At 32.1% G+C, this 20749-nt stretch overlaps 1 protein-coding gene across 2 annotated transcripts; it reads left to right on the forward strand.

Annotated features, from left to right (window-relative positions):
* The first annotated feature begins 8887 nt into the window (after positions 1-8887).
* LOC132717634 (uncharacterized) lies at positions 8888-20743 on the forward strand. 2 transcript variants are annotated; one of them, XM_060701149.1, is made up of 4 exons: positions 8888-9142; positions 18717-18886; positions 19554-19631; positions 19977-20740. In XM_060701149.1, exons 2-4 carry the CDS (start codon positions 18809-18811, stop codon positions 20259-20261), a joined length of 441 nt encoding a protein of 146 aa, XP_060557132.1. In that variant the 5' UTR covers positions 8888-9142; positions 18717-18808; the 3' UTR covers positions 20262-20740. The 2 variants fall into 2 exon arrangements, with proteins under 2 accessions (XP_060557132.1, XP_060557131.1); XM_060701148.1 differs by lacking the exon at positions 8888-9142 and adding an exon at positions 17063-18398 and having other exon boundaries at positions 19977-20743.
* The last annotated feature ends 6 nt before the right edge of the window (positions 20744-20749 follow it).

Here is a 20749-nt window from a genome sequence, read left to right on the forward strand (position 1 = left end):
CAAAACCCAAGGTTTTCAGGCTACTCATGTATTTTTTTTTGGGGGGGGGGGGGTTGGTTTGTTTTTTTGTTTGTTTTTTTTTTTTTAAATTGTTTGAAGCCAAATAAACATTAAATTGAATATCAGTGTTGCAATTAGTCCTATAGCCAATTTACTATAGTTATAACACTGGAAACAGCATTGAATTGGTTTATAATCCTATCTGACATTCTGAGACCCAAACAAATTCAGCGCCTTCTGTGCTTTGATTTATATAGAGATATTATTTATAACATAAAAAGAGAAAGTAGTTTCACAATATGTTTTATTGATAACGTTTTATTATTAAACAAGAAAAGCTTACCTTAACTAAAATTTAACAGATCATTTTTTTCACAACATAATATTAATTTCGTTTAAAACAAAACTTATTCACTTACTTTTTATTATCTAATAAAAATGATAACTTATAAACATTGCAAATTCCGTCTTGTCTGACTTTCAGAAAGTAATGACATGATCATGCGATCAATTGCTGTACGTATTCAAAGCGTGTGCGAATGCGCGTCGCTTCTTGTCAATTGACAAATATTTGTTATCTCATTATCAGTGTGATATACATGTAGATATTAAAGGTAAAATATATATTTATTGACAATTTAGTTTTTTTGTACAATCTTTCAGCTCGATATTGAATAGCGTGCTTCGTAATAAAGTTAAAAAGATAAGAAATATATAGCTAGGCTTAGGATTACGTGCATTGGTGAAAATAGCAAACCCAGTACAATTAAATGCGAATGCGATACAATATTCTAATAAAACTGCATGTCAGAGGGGATTACTATCAGTAAAATTAAAACATAATAAAACTAATGATTTCGTTACTGCAAGAAGTCAAAATAACCCAGTACAACAATAGATAATGATTATTTAATCATTTTTTAAGTACATTTTCAAGTCAACAAATTTATGCCCGTCTGGGATAAACATACAGTATATAAAGGCAACATTTTTCGGGATTTTTATATAGATATATAAGCAGAATTAAAACTGTTCAATAGAATATCTATAAACTTGAGATTTGAGTTATGCGCAGGTATTTTGTGTTTTGGGGGTTTTTTGTGCGAGTCGCGGGTGACCCCGGGGTGCGGGTATTTTTTTGTGGTATATAATACAAAAATGAAAAATTTACATACACAAAAATCACACATTTAATGTATACACATAATGCAAAAAATATACATATATTACTTGTATATTTAAAATTCTTGTATTAATTTTAAATTTAGAAACTAACATAATTTTAATATTTACCTGTATTTCCAAATGACATAATGTAATAGAACTTACCTACAGTTGGAAATAATAAATGTTTTATATAAGAGTTTCTTAGCTTTGAATATAAGGGACAACATAATAAAAATGGTATTCTGATGAAACATTTCTATACGAGCCTACATATCGATAACTTTAGACAAGATTTAGAAGGGAAATTGTTATCAATTTCAAAATATCACTGTTATTATTCTTGCTTCTATTCTCCATCACTTTCGTCATAAAGGTGGCGCATAGGCCGTCATTTGAACAATGTGACTAAAAGTAGTTCCAATATGTCGCCTTCATATGTCCAAAGTGTATTGCGAAGGATAATAGCCGAGGTGATCAGATTGTTTGAATGTATGTATTCTATGCTTAACAAGGGTCCATCCGCCCTTTCAGGCACTGCGAAATACGGACCCCGGAATTGTCAACATTCATGTCCTTTAAGGTTGTTATCTGCCAGATGTGACCTATAAATTTTAGATTCAGTAATTCACTGATTGTATGAAAGTCGATTTTCGTGATGTTTACTATTTTGCACGGGACACCAATGAGACCATTATATGCATCATGTAGAAAAAAAAGGTGTTGCTACCAAAATAAATGATCATATCTTTGGACGAGCTTGGCTGCCTGATAAGGTTTTGTAACTCGGACTTGTATCTGACATGTGTATTCCGTAAGCATTTCTAAAATACAAGAGCATTCTTCCAGTTTTTCACAAACGAATTAGGAATGGAATTTTAGCCAAAAGAAATGTGATCCCTTTATCAACTTTGAGTGTTAATGAAAATACCTCAAACCGGTGAAATAAAAAAATAACATTATGATACATTGAAAGATCATATATAGAACAGATCATCCCTCTTCATTGAGGGCATCATTAGTCAACGGTAGACTTGACTCCGTTCTATTTCATTCTTCGCAGATAAATTAGGGTAAGCTCATATGACTGTATTTGTAAGTTTGTGGCCAAGTATGGTCCATATTCTAAAGAATATGTCTCATATGAGGTTGTGATGAAGAAGGAATGTATTTTTGATAGTTTGATAATATGAGACAGAATTTATTTAACTTTGTTTTAGGCATGATACTTAAGGGCCTTGAAGTGTCCAACCTCATATTATCCGCTTGCTTCTTCTTAACAAAATCAAAAGTTAACTTTATAATATAAAAAAAAACAATTTATTTTTGGTTGAAGAGAGTAATGTGGCCGAATTCTGTAAAAGAAGCAATAAACTTGACTAACATAGTATCAGGTTATAATATGTTAAACAATAAGCTACTGAATGAGAATATACAAAACCCATGACCGGATGTCAGTATTTACACAAAATGACGACCATCTCTGTCAGTTAGCCATTTTAAGGGCATTGTTTTCACTTTTATAATTACTTAGTATATTAAGGATGCTTTTGTGTTAATACCTTTTTGTTCTAATTTAGGTTCTCGTCAATTATAAAATCAAAGCACTGAATGTACTGATGGGGAGGCTATGAGAGAATGTTTCAGACTTATAGTTTCTTTTCTTTTTGCTTAAAATATGCTACCAAAATAAAAAGATATGCACATTGCGCTATTTATCCTTACTGTTGTGTTCAACCATTCATATATATGGTTAATGTGGTTGACTATTCATTTTGTTAATATTCCAGAACATTAAATTGAGGTCTACATTCGGACTGTTAATCATGCAAATTTTGAAAAACCTAAACTGTCAATAATAAATGACATACCAGCAAGTATGACGACTGTTCATTATCAGATAACAATAACATTTTACAACTGACGGTTCCTTATCAAAATATTCTAGGACTGTTCATCATAAATACTTTATGTCATTTTAATATTATTGAATGATAATAACAACTGCAAGTGATGCAACATTTTTATTGAACATAAAAATTATACACGTTTAGATGTACCATAATTGAGATCAATAAGATACTGTCTTGTGATAAGTATTAATATTCATGCTCTACGGACAGAAGGTTGTCTTCTCCAGAAGCAAATCTCGAATAAAATCACGTTTCAGAAAATTAATCCCATTTCATTACTGACGGCGTCGGATAATATTAAAGCTAAATATTTCTTGAAAAAATACATCTCTGCAAAGCTTATTCAAAACTGAATCAACCTAAGTGAAAATTGATCATGAAGTTATATCTTCTTTTTTTACCGCCAACACTCAACCAACTTATGGTAGTTAATCGATAGATTCTACGTGTATTTTTAAACCTCACTAGCTTGAAATATATACTGCGGAAAATCTGTTGTTAACAGGGTGTGCGGTTATTACGTAGGGTTTTACCTGTCGACCATTTCCCGCAAATAGATGAGAACATCGAAGCCGTCAGTGCTATGAATGGTGTTATAAATGGCGTGTTTTGGAAGTTTTTGTTGAAACTTCTCCAAATACCTCCAGAGGCGTGCACGTCGCGGAGAATGCACACGGAAGGTCATAGTCAAGTCATCATAAGTACCAGAGGTGATTGGTTGACCTGTCGTGACTTACTCTGGAGGTTTGGCGCTAATAGATGCCGTTTTTGTTGTCGTCAGTCAGAAAGTTGATGTCTTGACGGTATTGTCGTCTCCTTTACCACCAAAGAACGAAGAATGGGCTTCCAGGAAGAATCTGCTTGAAAAAGACGTCCCAGATGCTATAACCTCGGACATATGGTTATTCCGGCGCCGAGTATAAATAAACTTAAAACACACACACTTTTGTTGAAAACAAAACAACAACACATTTTCTGTAGTAATTTTTCAAGTGTTGTAAAATGAATAAGAAATTCCTCTTATGCCGCCCATTATTTTTAGAACACAACCATAAAAGTTCTTTTTTTTATTTTTCAAATAAACATTAATCACTTCAGCGCGCGCAAATATCGGTTTCAAATTAAAGTTTCGTAAGATATGTTAATGACTTCCCGATGCTCGACTGTAAGTTATTTGTATATGTATGCGTTTTTTTTGTTTTTTTGTTTTTTTTGTTTTTGTTTTTTAATTAAAGCTTCTTATTCTTTAATATTTTTTATGTATCTCATAATCTGTATTGAAAATTTGAGTTTTATTACACATGGACTATCAAATTATGATGTATGCCCTAGAATTGAATAAACTTTCTAATTACACAATACGGGGTCATACTGATCTTTACGTCTTTCTCTGAAATAATTATTTCCTTGTTAAAACATATTTGACCACATATTTCTGTCAATTAACTGTTCACTTTACTTCCGATTTTGTTGTACGGAAACACATGTTTCTATTTGTGTTTTCTAATCAATTCGAATCTATAATCAGTTTAATGGATCACCACCGGGTAAACGACTACTAGGTACTTTGGTCATGTTTTTTTACCACAAATATTTGAATGTTTCTATTGGGATTAAATGAGCATAGTTAACTAAACAACTGTTTGTATAAATTCCTGACCTGTCTAATTCTAATTATGAGATTAGTGAATATATAAGACTTTCACTACAAAATATTCCTAAACAAAATACATGTTTAAATTTATTCCTATACAAATAAAAGATCAGAGTAGGGATCTGTCAATTGCCAAAGATACTTTTATGTTAAAAGTTTGATTAATGAATTATGTAAGATGAAAATATAAGTATTGCTTTTTTTTATTTTGCTAATGTAAAATGTAATATTGTGCTGGAATTTTGTCGGAGGTCCTTAGGGGTTTTGTAGTTAAATAGTTTTTTTTCGGCGGTAATGGTTAAAGAATATAATGTTTTCAAACTATATGTTCATCACCATCAGTGAATTTTTAGTTAAATGTATGCAAAAATATTTACTAAACAGCTATATGATTTAGCGGTTTATGAGCGTTTTCCGCGTACAGCCTCCTGGGGTGTACAAATAAGTTAGTTTTCCTTAGTTATCACGCAAGCATGATCCATGTCTCTGATGTAAGCGACAGTTTACAATTATTTGTCTTTAAAAATATTAAGGACTATTAATAGTTTATAACAACAAAAGAACATGCATGATATTGAGAATACGGTGTTGCAACGTTCTAGTTAATGACCCGTCATAAACAGTTGGTCGCTGCGTAGTAATTGGAAAATTGTTATCAAAAATAATAAAGAATATTTGCCACTGAATTAAAGCATTTACTTATAAATTTTCATTTATGCTTTTTGTTAAAAAAATATTGATAAAGTTATTATTTTGAAGGGTTTTCATACCAGAACTATTTATTACAGACGTACGTATGCCTAAACCTGATTACCGCGGCAGTATGACGTCACGGAGTAGTGATTTAAACAAAAATAAAGAATTTTTCAGAGAATTATTATCTTTACAAATTGCAGATATGAAATTAAAGAATGAAAATATTTTCATATTGTAAATGTCTGTGATGAGTGATGAGTCAGCTTAGAAAAGATCAAGGTACTATTTTTTGACCTGATTACCGCGGCAGTATGACGTCACGGAGTAGTGATTTAAACAAAAATAAAGAATTTTTCAGAGAATTATTATCTTTACAAATTGCAGATATGAAATTAAAGAATGAAAATATTTTCATATTGTAAATGTCTGTGATGAGTGATGAGTCAGCTTAGAAAAGATCAAGGTACTATTTTTTGACCTAATTACCGCGGCAGTAAGATTTGACAGACGGTTATTAACATTGGGTCGGCATAGCCTCCCCAACTAGGTATACATTTGTACCTCACCATAATTATGGGAATGTGATAATGAAAAAAAACTACCTATTAATAGATTGTCAAATTTCGTGCCTAATATTGTTCTTCTTTCCCTGTTTCTACGCAGTTGAAAAACACGAAGGGAAGACTAAGTGATAGTTTTTTTATTGTTTATTTATTTTTTGTTGTTTTTTTTTGTTGTTGTTTGTTGTCGTTATTGTTCTTATTGTCGCAAATTTGCGTTTTCGCCGCGATAAAGTGAAAAAAAAACGAAATACGATATAGCGTAAATCAGATATAATTCAACTAATAGTCAATAACAGTTGTTTTTTTTTTCCTGCAAGGCCGCTACAATTCCGAAACTTTTTTTTCAAAATAACAACTGCCAAGTTCAAGACAGCAAGCGCTTTAAACAAATCTGACACCCAAGACTGTTTATTATTAAATCTCATTTTCCATTACCAAGTTAAAATTAGTTGAGCAATAATCCGTTTGAAAGGAATAATATATAAGAAAAGAATTATATAATAATAACTAAAAGAGGAGTACAAGGACTTAGTAAAATAAAAGCAATAACGTCTGTCGACCTTTTACAATATATTGAGCGATTGATTGCGCGAGGAGGACTTTGTAAAAGTCCATGTAAAGTTTATCTTTTATATCAAAGGTCTTTTTTATTTTAAATCTGTCAACAATAAAATGATAAATTCAAACACTTTGTATATAATCATTTCTTGTTAACTCTTATGTATTGAATCATTTAAACTTTTGTTCTATGTCTAAGCATGTTTTACAATAATTTGCTGACTCGTTCATAACTGAAATACCGATACTTCAGCTTGTTTGTGCGTTGTTTACCAGTTATTCTCATTGCAAAAATTGTAAATCACACCACTAAATTTGTAAAAACATGATCGATTTCTTGTCATTATAAACTATAAAACAATGACGCAGCGCGCATTGTTCTCTTATCTTTAAGCTTAAACCAATAAATCCAAGGCGTGCATGCATTTTTTTTTCAGAAATATAGATAAAATAATTAATATATTATGCTTATGTATCTATTTTTAGATTGATTTTTACATGTTCATGCCAGTAAATGTCAGTGTGCGTGATATATTGATATATGTGCAATATACATAGGAGCATTACGGAAGTCATGTACGGCTCATTAACAAAAGCTTTCGCATTTTAACTTGAAATTTACGAAATCAGACGATAGTGAGTTTTTTTCTCTGTGTGTGTGTGTGTGTGTGTGTGTGCGTGCGTGCGTGCGTGCGTGCGTGCGTGCGTGCGTGTGTGCGTGCGTGCGCGGCGCGCGTGTGTGTATGTGCTATTAACTTTAGCCGCACAATTGAAGCAATAAAGATCATCAATATAGAACATTTATTGTAATGACTTTTCTTTACATACTTCTTTTGTGTATTGTCGATACAGCAAAAAAAAGCAATACGATTTCATTATTGGTGCTAGTGTACAAAATAATGATCGTTATACAAATGTACTTTGATTTTAATAGTTCCGTTTCTGGCATGATGTAGAACATAAATAACGGTAGGCAACTCCCTATAATCATGATATTAATGTTTCATATATGGAAAAATGGTTTAAATAAAATATAATAATTACAATTTAATTATTAAGCATTTTTATTACTGAACCAATAAACACTTTACAAATTATCTACCTACCTACCAATGAGGCTACCAACCTACCTTAACAATATTAAAACATATAACTTTACCTACGAGAAAAAAATGATTATTTTGCGCAATTATTACAAAATACAAAACATGATCCTTCAGTACAATATGAATAGATATATTAAATCAACAAATGTTAAAGAATGTTATCTTAAATGAAAACTCCAGCATCGTGATGTTTTGTCGTCGTGAAGAACGCATAATATTTCTCGGAAAAATAAAATAAAGAATAAATATTAAAGGTGCGTAAAAGCCATTATAGTATAAATGAATACAAAACAAATTTCTTTACATTAAAATTTAAAACGTGTTTCTTTACATTAAGATCTAAAACGTTTTTCTTAACATTAAAATCTAAAACGTGTTTCTTTATATTAAAATCTAAAACGTGTGTCTTTATATTAAAATCTAAAACGTGTTTCTTTATATTAAAATCTAAAACGTGTTTCTTTACATTAAAACCTAATTTATATTTAACAAAAAGCCAATCATTAAAAACGTTCACATCTACTGTTCACTGACGAATACATTTTGGCCTTACGCTGAATATAATTAATTATTAATTTTATATAAATGATTATTTTTAATAAAGTGATATAAGAATTTTCAAAACGAGATAAACTGAAAAGGTGTTCAGATTAGGAAATTGATATTTCAAATATATTCACCTTTTTTTTTTCTTCTTTTTTTTTTAATTTAATCTCGCCACTTTCCTGACAAAAAAAATAATGAAATGAACGCTAATATATACTAACCAAAATTTTTTTAAGTAAAACTTTTAAGAGGTATTCTAAATACGGGAAATTACCGATTTGTTTTGTATGTTGAGTGTTGTAAAGAGCGAAATCAAGGCAAAACTTTTTAGATATATTGCATAAATAAAATCTTTTTGGATATTGTTAAACAATAAAACTATAAATCCTTACTCTTATATACTAAAACATGGCATAAAGTGTTTATAATACAAACGAACCAAACTTAACAACTATTTGTTTTCTCCTTAAAGTTGTAAAAAAATACAATCATATATATTCAATCCGATATTCGATAATGTCGAACCTTTTTTTCTTCATTCCCCAACATTTTTTTTCGTTCTGATAAGCTAAAATCTACTAATAAAACGTCTCAGCGCGATTTTATTCTTTGTTGTGTACATTAATTTTTATTTGAATTATTTTGTAAATTTCAGGCTAAAGTTCTTTATATGTACGAGGGCCGATCAACCGAGACATCCAAGTTTTTCACGCATTGTTTCAATACATGTACTATACCTGGGTACAATACTACACATGCATACGGTCATTTGTTTGTTAGATATGTATAGGATAGAAAACAAGTGGGGTTGTCTATATGATATATACACGATCGAGTGTTAGCGAGTGTCTGTATCACGAGATGTTCTATCTGACTTAGACCACGTGACAAAATCAGAACATATGGTGCTTACAGACTAGTTTTATGCACAGGGATTTGCATGTAAGTCTCTTATTTGTACTCTTTTTAACGGATTTAAAACACATATCGCTATCAGTTTCTGAATGTTTCTGTCATACCAACGTTGTATCCTTAGCTATGTTGAACTGCAGTTCGGGATTATAAACGTCCTTCTCTTGGTCAACTGCAGCAAGTGAGTGATGCACTGCAGCCTCCGGTCCAAAAAAGATGAAATCAGAGACTATCAACCCCGAGTCTCAGAATGAGCAGAAAACTGCTCCCATGTTAGCTAATAGGACACCTTCTGAAACTGTTAGCCGTAGCCGCATCGAAATATGTGTACCGGAGTCTATTGACACTGTTGTTATTAACACGCAAGACTGTGTACTATCGAATCTTATTTTCCAATAACTAGTTAAAATTAGCTGAAAAATTATCCGTTTAAACAGAATATTATATTAGAAAAGGAATAACTAAAAGAGGAGTAAGTAAAAAAAAAAGTATTGTAGTCTATCGACCTTTTACAATAGATAACGCGGAATAAACAATTTTAAGTATGATATTTATAATATCACAGGTTGTTCTTTATTGTAAATCTTTCAACTTTAAACACTTGGTATATATACTCTTTTCTTGCTAAATCTTAAATGTTAAAACATTTTAATGTTCTATGTCTAAGCATGTTTCACAATATCTTGCTGACTCGTTCAGAACTAAAATATCGATACTTCAACGTTTTTGTGCGTTGATTTGCAAAAATTATAAATCCCACCACTAAATTTGTAAAAAGAAAATGTTCGAATTTTCTTGTCCTCTCCCGGTTAATTGCAATAACGCAGCACGCAGTTTATCTTATCTGTAAGCTTAAACCAATAAATGCATTTTTTCTCAAAACTTTAAAGTGTTGTAAAACACTGATAAAATATTATATTATACTTATGCATCGTTTTTTTAGATTGATTTTTACATGTTTATGCAAGTGTATGACAGTGTAAGTGATATATAAGGGTTGCAAATAAACTTAATATACATGTAGGTTCAAAATCAGCGGAATAAACGTAAGAAGCATTACGGAAGTCGTGTTCGATGAATAATGGCTTTCGTGTTTTGAATTTTGATTTATTAAGAAGAATTTTCATTGGATATTTTAAAATTACAAATTGAAATCGGTGAATTTCATTGGTCATTCTGAAAGATGTTATGAAAAATTAATATTTGCCTATAAATAGAAGTAAATGTTGGTTTCGTTTTATTTGTGTTTAAAAAAAAATGAAAAACCATGCGGGACGCATGAGTCCGGAGGCGTGGGTAATGTGACGAAAAATAGCCTGATACCTATATTAATTAACAGAGTTATTTCCCTTTGTTTTAGAATTTCTATTTGTATGGTTGAGAATAAACGTATACGCAACGTTAGTAAATAGTATTCGCTTGATATATTGTGATTTGTTTATGTTTTTAGGTCTCTTAAAGACTTTAGAATTAGTTATTTAAAGAAGCTAATATAAATATGAATATTGTTTATAAGTAATAGATTTTTAGACACTTGTCAAGCAAGATGATCATTAAACCTTTAGACGCTCTTGGAGCAAGAATAGAGTAAGGTATGTAGATTGATTTTATTGGTTATCAGAGATCACGTGGTTCTTGCATTAATTTAAAAGCAGAGACACAGACAGACTTGAGCTGTTGCAGCTGAGACATCGTCTAGGAAGGTCAGAGAAATAAATTAGTATTAATTATCAGCTAATTAATCAAATACTCGGGACTTTGTGCCGTAAATACAACATAATAAGATTGACTCAGATATTTAGAGCATTGCGTTCTGAAATCTTAATATTAAAGCATTGCGCTTTGTGTTCAGGGTTTAATCTTAGTTATATTTTAGTTGTACGGGTCGCTGATGAGATTAATGAAAGGCTGAACATATAGAATGTATGTATAGTAGATCTTATAGGTTGATGTGTAAAATTACTAGGAAACATTTATAGAAAGCTAACCATAAGAGTGACATAGTATTTCCCATTGGTTGTGTTTTAAATAGAAGACGTTGACTTGATAAAGTAAACTGTTTTAGCTATTTTGAAATCATGGTATCTTTATTAATTCCCATTGATTTACTGTTCTTTAAATCATTTGAGAATCATTTATTACTAACCATAAGGCAAAGTAGCCTGAGAAAAATTATATATATTATTATAGCCATAGCTATAATTTTGCATAGTTCAAACGCTACCTAAATTGTAAAACAGAAGCTCGGACACGTTACACTGTTGTCCTATTAATCGAGTAGGTTAGAGTGACCTCCCCAGAAAACGTTGCAAATGGTGTAAGCATTGAATAAGGAGGCTACTGTTGCGCTCAAATAAAGTCAGTTACAGTGACTTCCCTTGATATTATTGCACAGGGTTCCACAGGGATGTGACTGTTACGCTACAAATCGACTGACCTCCCCTGAAAACATTGCTAAGGGCGTAAGGGTTCAAAAGGGAGGTGACTGTTGCGCTAAAAAAGAGTGAGTTAGAGTGACCTCCCCTGAAGACATTGCAAATGGCGTAAGGGTTCAAAAGGGAGGTCACTGTTGTGCTTAAAAAAAGAGTCGGTTAGAAAGACTTCCCCAATGGGAAAGGCTTCTACAGGGAGGTAACTGTTGCGCTATAAATTGAGTCGGTTTGAGTGACCCTCCTGATAATACTGCAAAAAGCGAAGAGTTGAAAAAAACAGTGACTGTTGCTTTAAAAAGAGTCGATTAGAATGACCTCCCTAATAACATTGCAAATGGCGTAAGGGTTCTAAAAAGAAGGTGACTGTTGTGTTAAAAAGGTGTCAGTTAGATTGACCTCCCCAGAAAACATTGCAAATGGTGTGAGAGTTCAAAGGGAAGTAACTGTTGCACTAAAAAGAGTCGATTAGAGTGACGCCCCCCTGTTTACATTGCAAATGGCGTGAGGGTTCAAAGGGAGGTAACTATTGCACTCAAAGAAAGAGCCGGTTAGAGTGACCTTCCCTGATAACATTGCAAATGGCGTGAGGGTTCAAAGGGAGGTAACTGCTGCGCTCAACAAAGAGTCGATTAGTATGCATACAAGTCAAGTCGATTAGAGTGACCTCCCCTGATAACATTGCAAATGGCGCGAGGGTTCAAAAGGGAGGTTTCTGTTGCCCTACAAATCGAGTCGGTTAGAATGACCTCACCTGAAAACATTGCAAGTGTAGTGAGGGTTCAAAGAGAGTTAACTGTTGCAGTAAAGAGTGTCGATTAAAGTGACGCCCCCTGTTAACATTGTAAATGGCGTGAGGGTTTAAAGGCAGGTAACTATTGCGCTCAAAGAAAGAGACGATTAGAGTGACCTCCCCTGACAATATTGCAAATGGCGTGAGGTTACAAAAGGGAGGTTACTGTTGCCCTACAAATCGAGTCGTTAGAGTGATCTGCCCTGATCACATTACAAATGGTATGAGGGTTCAAATGGGAGATTACTGTTGCGTTTAAAAAGAAAAGGTTAGAGTGCATCTCCTGAAAACATTTCAAATGGCTTAAGGGTTCATGCTTCCCATGTAAGAAGTTTAAAAAAAAAATTAGTCTGTTTTTAGACTTTTGAAGCTCCTAAATAAGATTTTATTTCTTAACTCCTTATAATATTTTCTTTCTTCTAATTAGGATTTTAAAACCTGGACCAAGACGCCTTTGTTAATGTTGTCATTATATTAGAGATTTTCGACCATGCGACCACATACATGCATTGAGGACATGTTTAAAATAAAGTGACCGTGCTACCACATACACGCATCACAAGATTCCCCTTGTCTTACGAGAAAGGGACAAAGAGTTGTCCGCCCTTTTATTAAAGGGCAGACTTAAAAAATATGCCATTGCCTTATGTTATTGATAAGGAGGCTAATTTTCACAGATATGTCTTGAATTGGTTTATATACAACAATAGTAATGCAAACCAAGCGGGTTATCAGTTTACGTCTTTTTAAGTCCGCTATGAAATTTTAAAAGGATAATATATAACTTCTTGGAAAATTTTGAGTTTAAAGTTTTTTCTACTTTTCATTCTATGTATATAACAGAATTATTTTAATTTTGCAAAACATGAACGTTTCAAAAACGTTTTATATGCATTAAATATTGGAGATATGTTTCACATATCATCCTGGGGACATTTTTGCCGAAGTACTGTCCTGAGCCTATGTTTACATAAAAATTAATAACAATGCGAAAAAGTAGGTAAAGCAGACTGAAGCCTAATAAATGAAACACAAAGTAAAACGTCATATTTTATGTGCCTTTATAGCGCATTAGGCAGCACTCCGTGTCTGTGTTGTTTCCAGCATTTAGATGCTCGTATCATAGTTAGGTACCATTAAATTCGAGTGTTTTATGTATCGTTTTCTTATTTGACCAGTTTTGTTTCAAATAGTTACAAATGCATGAGATAGACTATTTTTGTACACAGGCTGATATGCAGTTTTGTTAAGTTTGGAGAAAACGTCAAACATCAGGAAAATAGCATTATCAGAAATGTAAGAAATTAATAATTTGATTAGTTAGTTTCTTTATAAAATGTGGAACAAAATTGAAATAAAATAGAAGTAGAAATTTATAAGAACCAAAAAATAATCATACAAAAGACAGACAAAGTGAAAAAGTAGAAAAACAACAATAACATAGTAACATGGCGAAGGGTTCAAACATAAATGAAAATAATTAAAAGTTACTGTGACGTTGATTTACCAAGTGAGTATCTTTACGATGGTACACATTTTTTTAAAATTAAACTATATAAAGTTGTTAACATTTTCATTTCAAATAATATGCAGACTTACCTTTATTGAACTTTCCCAAGTATCGCTAAGACCAAATTATCATCACAAGACCATATGGACAATACACATTTAATTTTTATATTCGACTTATTCTACTTGAAAAAAAGGTAATGTGATGGGCTGCAAGAAAAAATAGATTAAACTTGAGCAGCACACAAAACACACTGCTAAGACTACATACATGTATTTGCCTGCTGAATTTGATCGTTACAAAAGTATGAATCAGGCTGAGAAAAATGGCGATAATGCAGTCACGCAAACCTTCATCCGTGTGTCGTCATTTAACGATCTTCTCGAGAAATTCCCTATCAAAAGAGATATCCATCTACCCATCTTACCATAATCTAACGCAAAACATATACAATGCATGCAAAGAGACATTTTATTTATTTTTTATTTTATTTTTTTTTTAATTCTTTTTTTTTTCTTCAGAAAATAGCTGTAAAAATCCTAGTGATAAGATACAAGACTTCCTTGGCCTTTATGTCTAAATTGACATACCGCCGCCTGCCGGTCAAGTTGGTAGGTGTCTTACAGATCAGCTAATCAGCGATAGATAAATTTCCCATTGAGGTCACATTTAAAATGTGTAATTATCTTATTATTGATTAATAAATTCATAAATATCCACAACTGATAGATGCTGATATTGTAAGATGATAGCTTCCAGTAGAAATCTTAGGCTTATGGTCATGTTGTTTCATTACCTAGTATGTAAATTGTAAGCATTGTTGAATAAAGTAAGTTTTCATCAAATAAGAATGTATTGTAATTATCTATAAAATCCTACGCAGTGACGCTTGCCAATCACTGTGAGGAGTTTGAAGTATATGATGATCCCACGTCCAAATTTTAACGCGACAAAATATAGTGATTGATTTAAATATACTATAACCTCCGCAGGAATATATAGGTTTGCAGACCTTTGGGGCCTATTCAAGTAGAAAATGAAGAAGAAGAAAATATTAAAACTTTACTCAATATAGATTCATTATAAGACTTCTAAGTCATTTGTAAAACGGAAATATTTGTACGTTGCTACTACTATTTGTAACGTTAGTATCTATTTTGTGTTTGAAGGTTAGTAAGATACTTTGATAATTTATCTAAACACTATTCAATTCGTTTCGAACGTTTGGTGTTATACATGGGTATTTTCTTTACAGTTACAAGAAATAATTATCATATCATTATTATGCAAGTATTGCTAACATTTCTTTTTCTATTGAAAACTTAGAAATAATATACTTTTGCATGTTAATAAGTTTTACATCGGCCGAGTATCTGTTTAAAAGATACTTCCTGTTTATATTGAAACATTATTGCAAATGTTTTTAATGTCTCATCTGTTGGAAACAAGTACGCTTACATATAAAGAAATCAATAAAAATAATGTTCTTGAATTTCTGTCAGAATGTTAGCCACTCCTGCAATCAACCGCATTTCTGTCTAAGCATCTTCACTTCGACCGGGTTAGTTTTAGACGACTACAAGACGCATTGAGTTGATTTTTTAGAATTCGTGACCCTATTTTGCATGCTGATGTGCATAACAATCCCATCATTTAGTTCAAAACTTGGATGTTTTGAATGACAGAAAATCAATCATTTTCACGGATTTTTCCGAAGAGCTCTGTCATTTTTTAACCGTTCAAGATATTTTGGTAAAATGGAGAAACAAGTCCAAAATTACCTGACAGTTTCGTCTCTTTAGTCAATGGAACAAGGTCTATAGCAATGAATATTTTCTCCTTTTCAATATATAAATAAACCTGCCAAATGTATGACCTACCTGTATTGATCAGTATTTTTTTTTATTTCTACTATCACTAAAGCACTCTGTGTCATAACTGGCGCCGGTAATCCGGTTTTAGTCTTGTCCACAAAATTGATGTGCCTTAGCATGAAGACAGTTCACTCATCCTCACAAAGTTATAGCTAATTATAATATATATAAAACAGAAAATTACAATAATTTGATCTTGAGGTCAAGGTCATTTAATAAGTTGGCCTTTAATGACAATGTCATTTAAAAGTAAAGGTCATTATAAATCTGTCTACTTAAAGATCTTGTCTTAATGATTGTAGTGTCCAAATGTGAAGACAACCTGGTTATAAATGCTAATAATAGCTAAAATCAAGCGTAATAAAAAATAAACGCTGAAGGTGAAGGCCATATATGATATATGAGTCGAATTCATGTTAAAGCTGACGTACTTGAAGGTCTTGTCCAAATGGGTTGTTGTTTCCAAGTATGTGAAGACAGTGAATTAATATATAAGAAATGACAACTGCAACGACAACGGGACCTGGCACCATGTAGCAATAGGTCGGCATTTTTTCTTTGAAAAAGACTAGCTAAATTGCAATATTGGCTAGAAAGTACATGGATTGATATAAATATTGATAAACTTCAAATGTTCAAATGATTTAAAATATGGTGATGTTTCATATTACCAGGATATACATTGTAGATGGGTAGTTCAATTTCTGAAACCATTATTTTAAATTTGTAAAGGTTGAACCTTACTCGTTTTGTTGTTAAAGTAGAAATGAATAAAATTAATGCTCTGCTTGAATACTGTGTACTTTTCATTTATTATCTTTAACAAGAATATTTCCATTCGAAGAAGCACCCATTAAATGTGTTAACAACGAACTACCAGGCCCGAAATAAAAGTATACATGTGCGCGTTTTAATGAGATTATGTGCCAGCGTACCCGCAACGTTTCGAAATGTAGTGATGAGCACAGAATCGTTATGTAAATTTGATAATATTCACATGTAGTTTACCAGCTCTTCCCAACCCAATGTGAACTGCCGATCTCGCTTAATGAGACATCTGTGTTTATTGCAGCGCAAACTTGAATAACAAATTAACAAAGTCATCAGTATTTTCGTTTTTTGTTTCTCTTTTCGTTTTACATTTTGTGACTACTGCGATCAAACTCCTCGCAGCGGTTACTTCCCCTGATCTGTACAGTTAAAGTAGCAAAGCGTGACGTAACCGCTGTGAGGAGTTTGTGCTGCGATGCGACGTAGCTTAAGAGTCTGTTGATATTCCTACATGACCCTAATTTATCTCATTCAAATTGTAGATAACAAAGATTGTAACAATAAGATATGAAAGTCTTTTTCATTTCTTTTTGAGGTAAACTTATATAAAGAACTGGATTTTTTGCGCTTGAAATCTTGTTTTCTTCGGAAGTACCACTAATTTGTGCACTAATTCCCTTTGTTGAATTGTGTGGTAATCAGGGTATTTATGCCCGTTAAACGTACGTTATAACAGATATAATGCTCACCGAATTCATTTATAAACGTACTGATCTTTAATCAGAAAGGGGTATGTAACTTAACTGAATTCAGTTTTATAGTGTAGACTACGTACGTTTCTTCTTCTTGTGAATACCACACTGCTTTAATTCACGGCAGAGTGTGTTTGCGCTCTGGTTAAGATATTTACAAAAATGAAAATTTGAAGGCCCATTTTGCCAAAGAAATGCATTATTTTTATTTCTCAAAAGCTTTTTTCTATTTTTTATTTGACAGCCCTGTTTTAGTTTCTAAAAGGATACCGATTGCAAATACTCGTAACTTGAACCATCTTTTTCGTCGATGTTGTCATTTGGCACAGTGATTAAGTATTTTGTATGAAGGTCAAAATACTACTTTGTTTACATTATGCTATTTCCAAAACAAATAATTCCACATTCAGCCTATTTCTTTCAGTTGATAACCATATAAAAACATGCTTTCTATTATTTAAACGTTATAAATCTAATGTTTAAAATTAAAAAAGAAGACAAAAATTCATTTCTGAAGCATCTACACTTCTTTCTAAGGATGGGAAAAATATTTTTGAGATATGGACACTTTCATTGTAGAACAATTGATCAAAACGTAGCTGAAAATGGCAAACACATTTTATTTAAAAAAAAACGCCATTTTAATGAACATGTTTATTTTATCAAAAATCAAGAATGTCATGCCATGCCCAAACACTGGAAGCGATATTGATACGAAATACCACAAAAATATTGCAAAAACATTTTACTAAATATCAACTGATTTTGATAAAAAATTTACACGGTTGTCAATGAAAGGCTAATCAAAATATACACACATCGACCAATTAGTATCTTTGATATTTTACAGTCATGTAATTTTTATTTCAAGTCACACTGGGCTGCGAATGTAATTAAGGAGTCACAAAATGGTAAAATCATTTTACCAATATCGTTAAAATGTTGCAATTCTGACAATAAAAAAACAAACTAAAATTGATCATTTTAAGAATAAATACCTGTCAAAATATAGGTTTTGATTTTATAACGATAAGTAAATTTTGACTGCCGTTTGCCTAAGGGGGCGACATCAGAAATTTTAAGTTACGAACAACTGAAGTTTTCAAATTTTTCACTAGAGTTACTAAGTGTGATAGTGCTTATGGACATTAACATGGGTAAGTTTTATATATTTATCAGATTTTTAATTCCATATGAGGAAAAAAATAAAGGGGGATGTATATTCCTTTGATAGAACAGTTTATTGTTATAGACATGAACAAAACCTCCGTTAAAATGAGTAGATCACAAAGATACATCGTTATTTAATTAAAAAATGTGTGTGCATGTACATTGTATTTCCAAATAACTTCCCATTTCTGTTTTTCTTTATCCGGTTGATGATATTCGTTTGTACTTACGAAGAACTTGCCGAATTTTTGTCAAATCCATTTTAAATAACAAGTTAAATATCTTTTAAAATGACTTCATTACAGAAGGAAAGCCTAAAATTGAAGACATACTGTTTTTGACAAAAGCTGTTTCAAGGGTATATGGACTATTGGCTATAGCATGCACATGTGCCGGAATGTTTACTCTGTGGTATGCCTCTCCTGTGCTGACACTTCCTTTCATATCTGCTTCAGGGGTTTGGACAGGTATCCTAGTGAGTATTTGTTTATATTTCATTATAAAATTTAAAATTTCATGTATACACTAAATATAGTTTGAAAGTATTTGCTGCAAACTCGAGGTTTCGACTTTAGTTCGTCGTCGGCAACAAGCGAGGAATGGTGTCTAACTGTGATATACTAACCAATTTCAGTGTACTGAATAAATCATATCTGTATATATACAAAATAAGTAAACCAAAATCCACTTTGGACATTCTGTAATGTTCTGCTCGTAAGGTCATTGAGAGACTCGCGAAAACACTTCTTGTTCTGTTCGGTTTTAGGCATTAGCGGGTACCTGCTTCATAAGTAAGATAGCTGGGGTACACTTCTTAATCCTTATTACGGTCATTCGCACTGTACCTCTGCCCTTGCATGTACAGAAGTAATCAGTTACTTGCGAAAAAATGAAGGTAACTAGGACTGGTTAACTGCTTAGCAACCTGCCCAGGAACGATGCGATGTCTGAACTGTGCTGTCTTACTGCCGTGACCCGGGTGAAAACTACCAGCACTTACACATCTTAGATCCACAAGTGTAATCGACACTGATTCCATGTAATATTGTAAAAAAAAAGATCGGCAGTTATTTTCAAATATATCAAATACTTCCATAATACACTTACTAACTAATATAAATACGATATGTATTTCTTTTCAGACGTTTGTTATATATGAGCTAGGTATGAAGATAGTAAAAGACCACAACAATGACAACCAGTCCAGACCAACAAGAAAAGTAAGTGATGGTAATTTACATGAACACTTTTCAAGAAGATAAGTAACCAAAATGTTAAAAGATATGCAAATGTCTATATACCAGTAAACGTTCATATTAATACTGCTGTAAGCTTCCTGCAATATACATCTACTTAACAATAACAAACTTTAATGTGGTTAAACCCAACTTTAGCGTACTCGTACATTACTGTATCCTGGGATGTACTATAACGTATGTTCCAGTGTATCATAACAATAAAAGATTTTCGCTAAAGAGTTTTACTTTCGGTTAAAAATGAATTGCAACTATAAATCACTTTTTCGAATCATGATAATTTATAACATACGTCTTTTCTTTTCAAAGGTTAAGGCAATTTTCACATGTATAATCGCAGACGTGATATTTGGAATTCTCCACGTGAGCTTCTCAGCTGTAGGACTGTCATACTGCAGCAAGGAATTGCGGACTGGGGGTTTCACTTGCAATGAAAGGGAGCGACCTAGACTGTTACTAATGGAGAGCTTCAATATTGCATTTGGTGTGTTTATTACACTTTTATCAGTTGCAACAACTATCTATTTTTCTTTGAAAAAGAGAATATCAATTTTAGCGGGAAAATGGACGGAAGCGGAAGCAGAGGTCACGTGACTTTGTTGGAAAGGGCATGTTCGGTCAAATTTATACATTGTAGACTTTTGACAACTTATGGTAGAAATTTGATAGTGCAATATTATAGTTCATGTAGTTAATGCCCTGTATATGGACAAGGCTTATCGGTTGCTTGTGACATATCGGAGATACACATAACTAGTTGTGAATAGTGATAAATTTATGCCGATCAAAGTGAAGTTGGACTTTTTTCTGAAAATTTGTTAAATATCAAAACGTTGTTAAACACATAATAATGCACTTTATATGTACTGGATTCACTCGGAGATTATTATTGCTGATACTTGATATCAATAAATAAAATATTTTTTCCCAGTGTACTTGAAAAACAAACTCCTTTCCAGTGCATATCACTTTGAAAGAGCGAAATCGCAGCCTTTTACATGAATTTATACAATGAAATTTTGATTTATGATGAACATATAGAACTGGGTATAAGTATCAACTATACAAATACAACACTTTCG

Source organism: Ruditapes philippinarum, unplaced genomic scaffold, assembly GCF_026571515.1.
Source record: "Ruditapes philippinarum isolate M1 unplaced genomic scaffold, ASM2657151v2 ctg4399_1_1_1_1, whole genome shotgun sequence".
NCBI classification, from domain to species: Eukaryota; Metazoa; Mollusca; class Bivalvia; order Venerida; family Veneridae; genus Ruditapes; species Ruditapes philippinarum.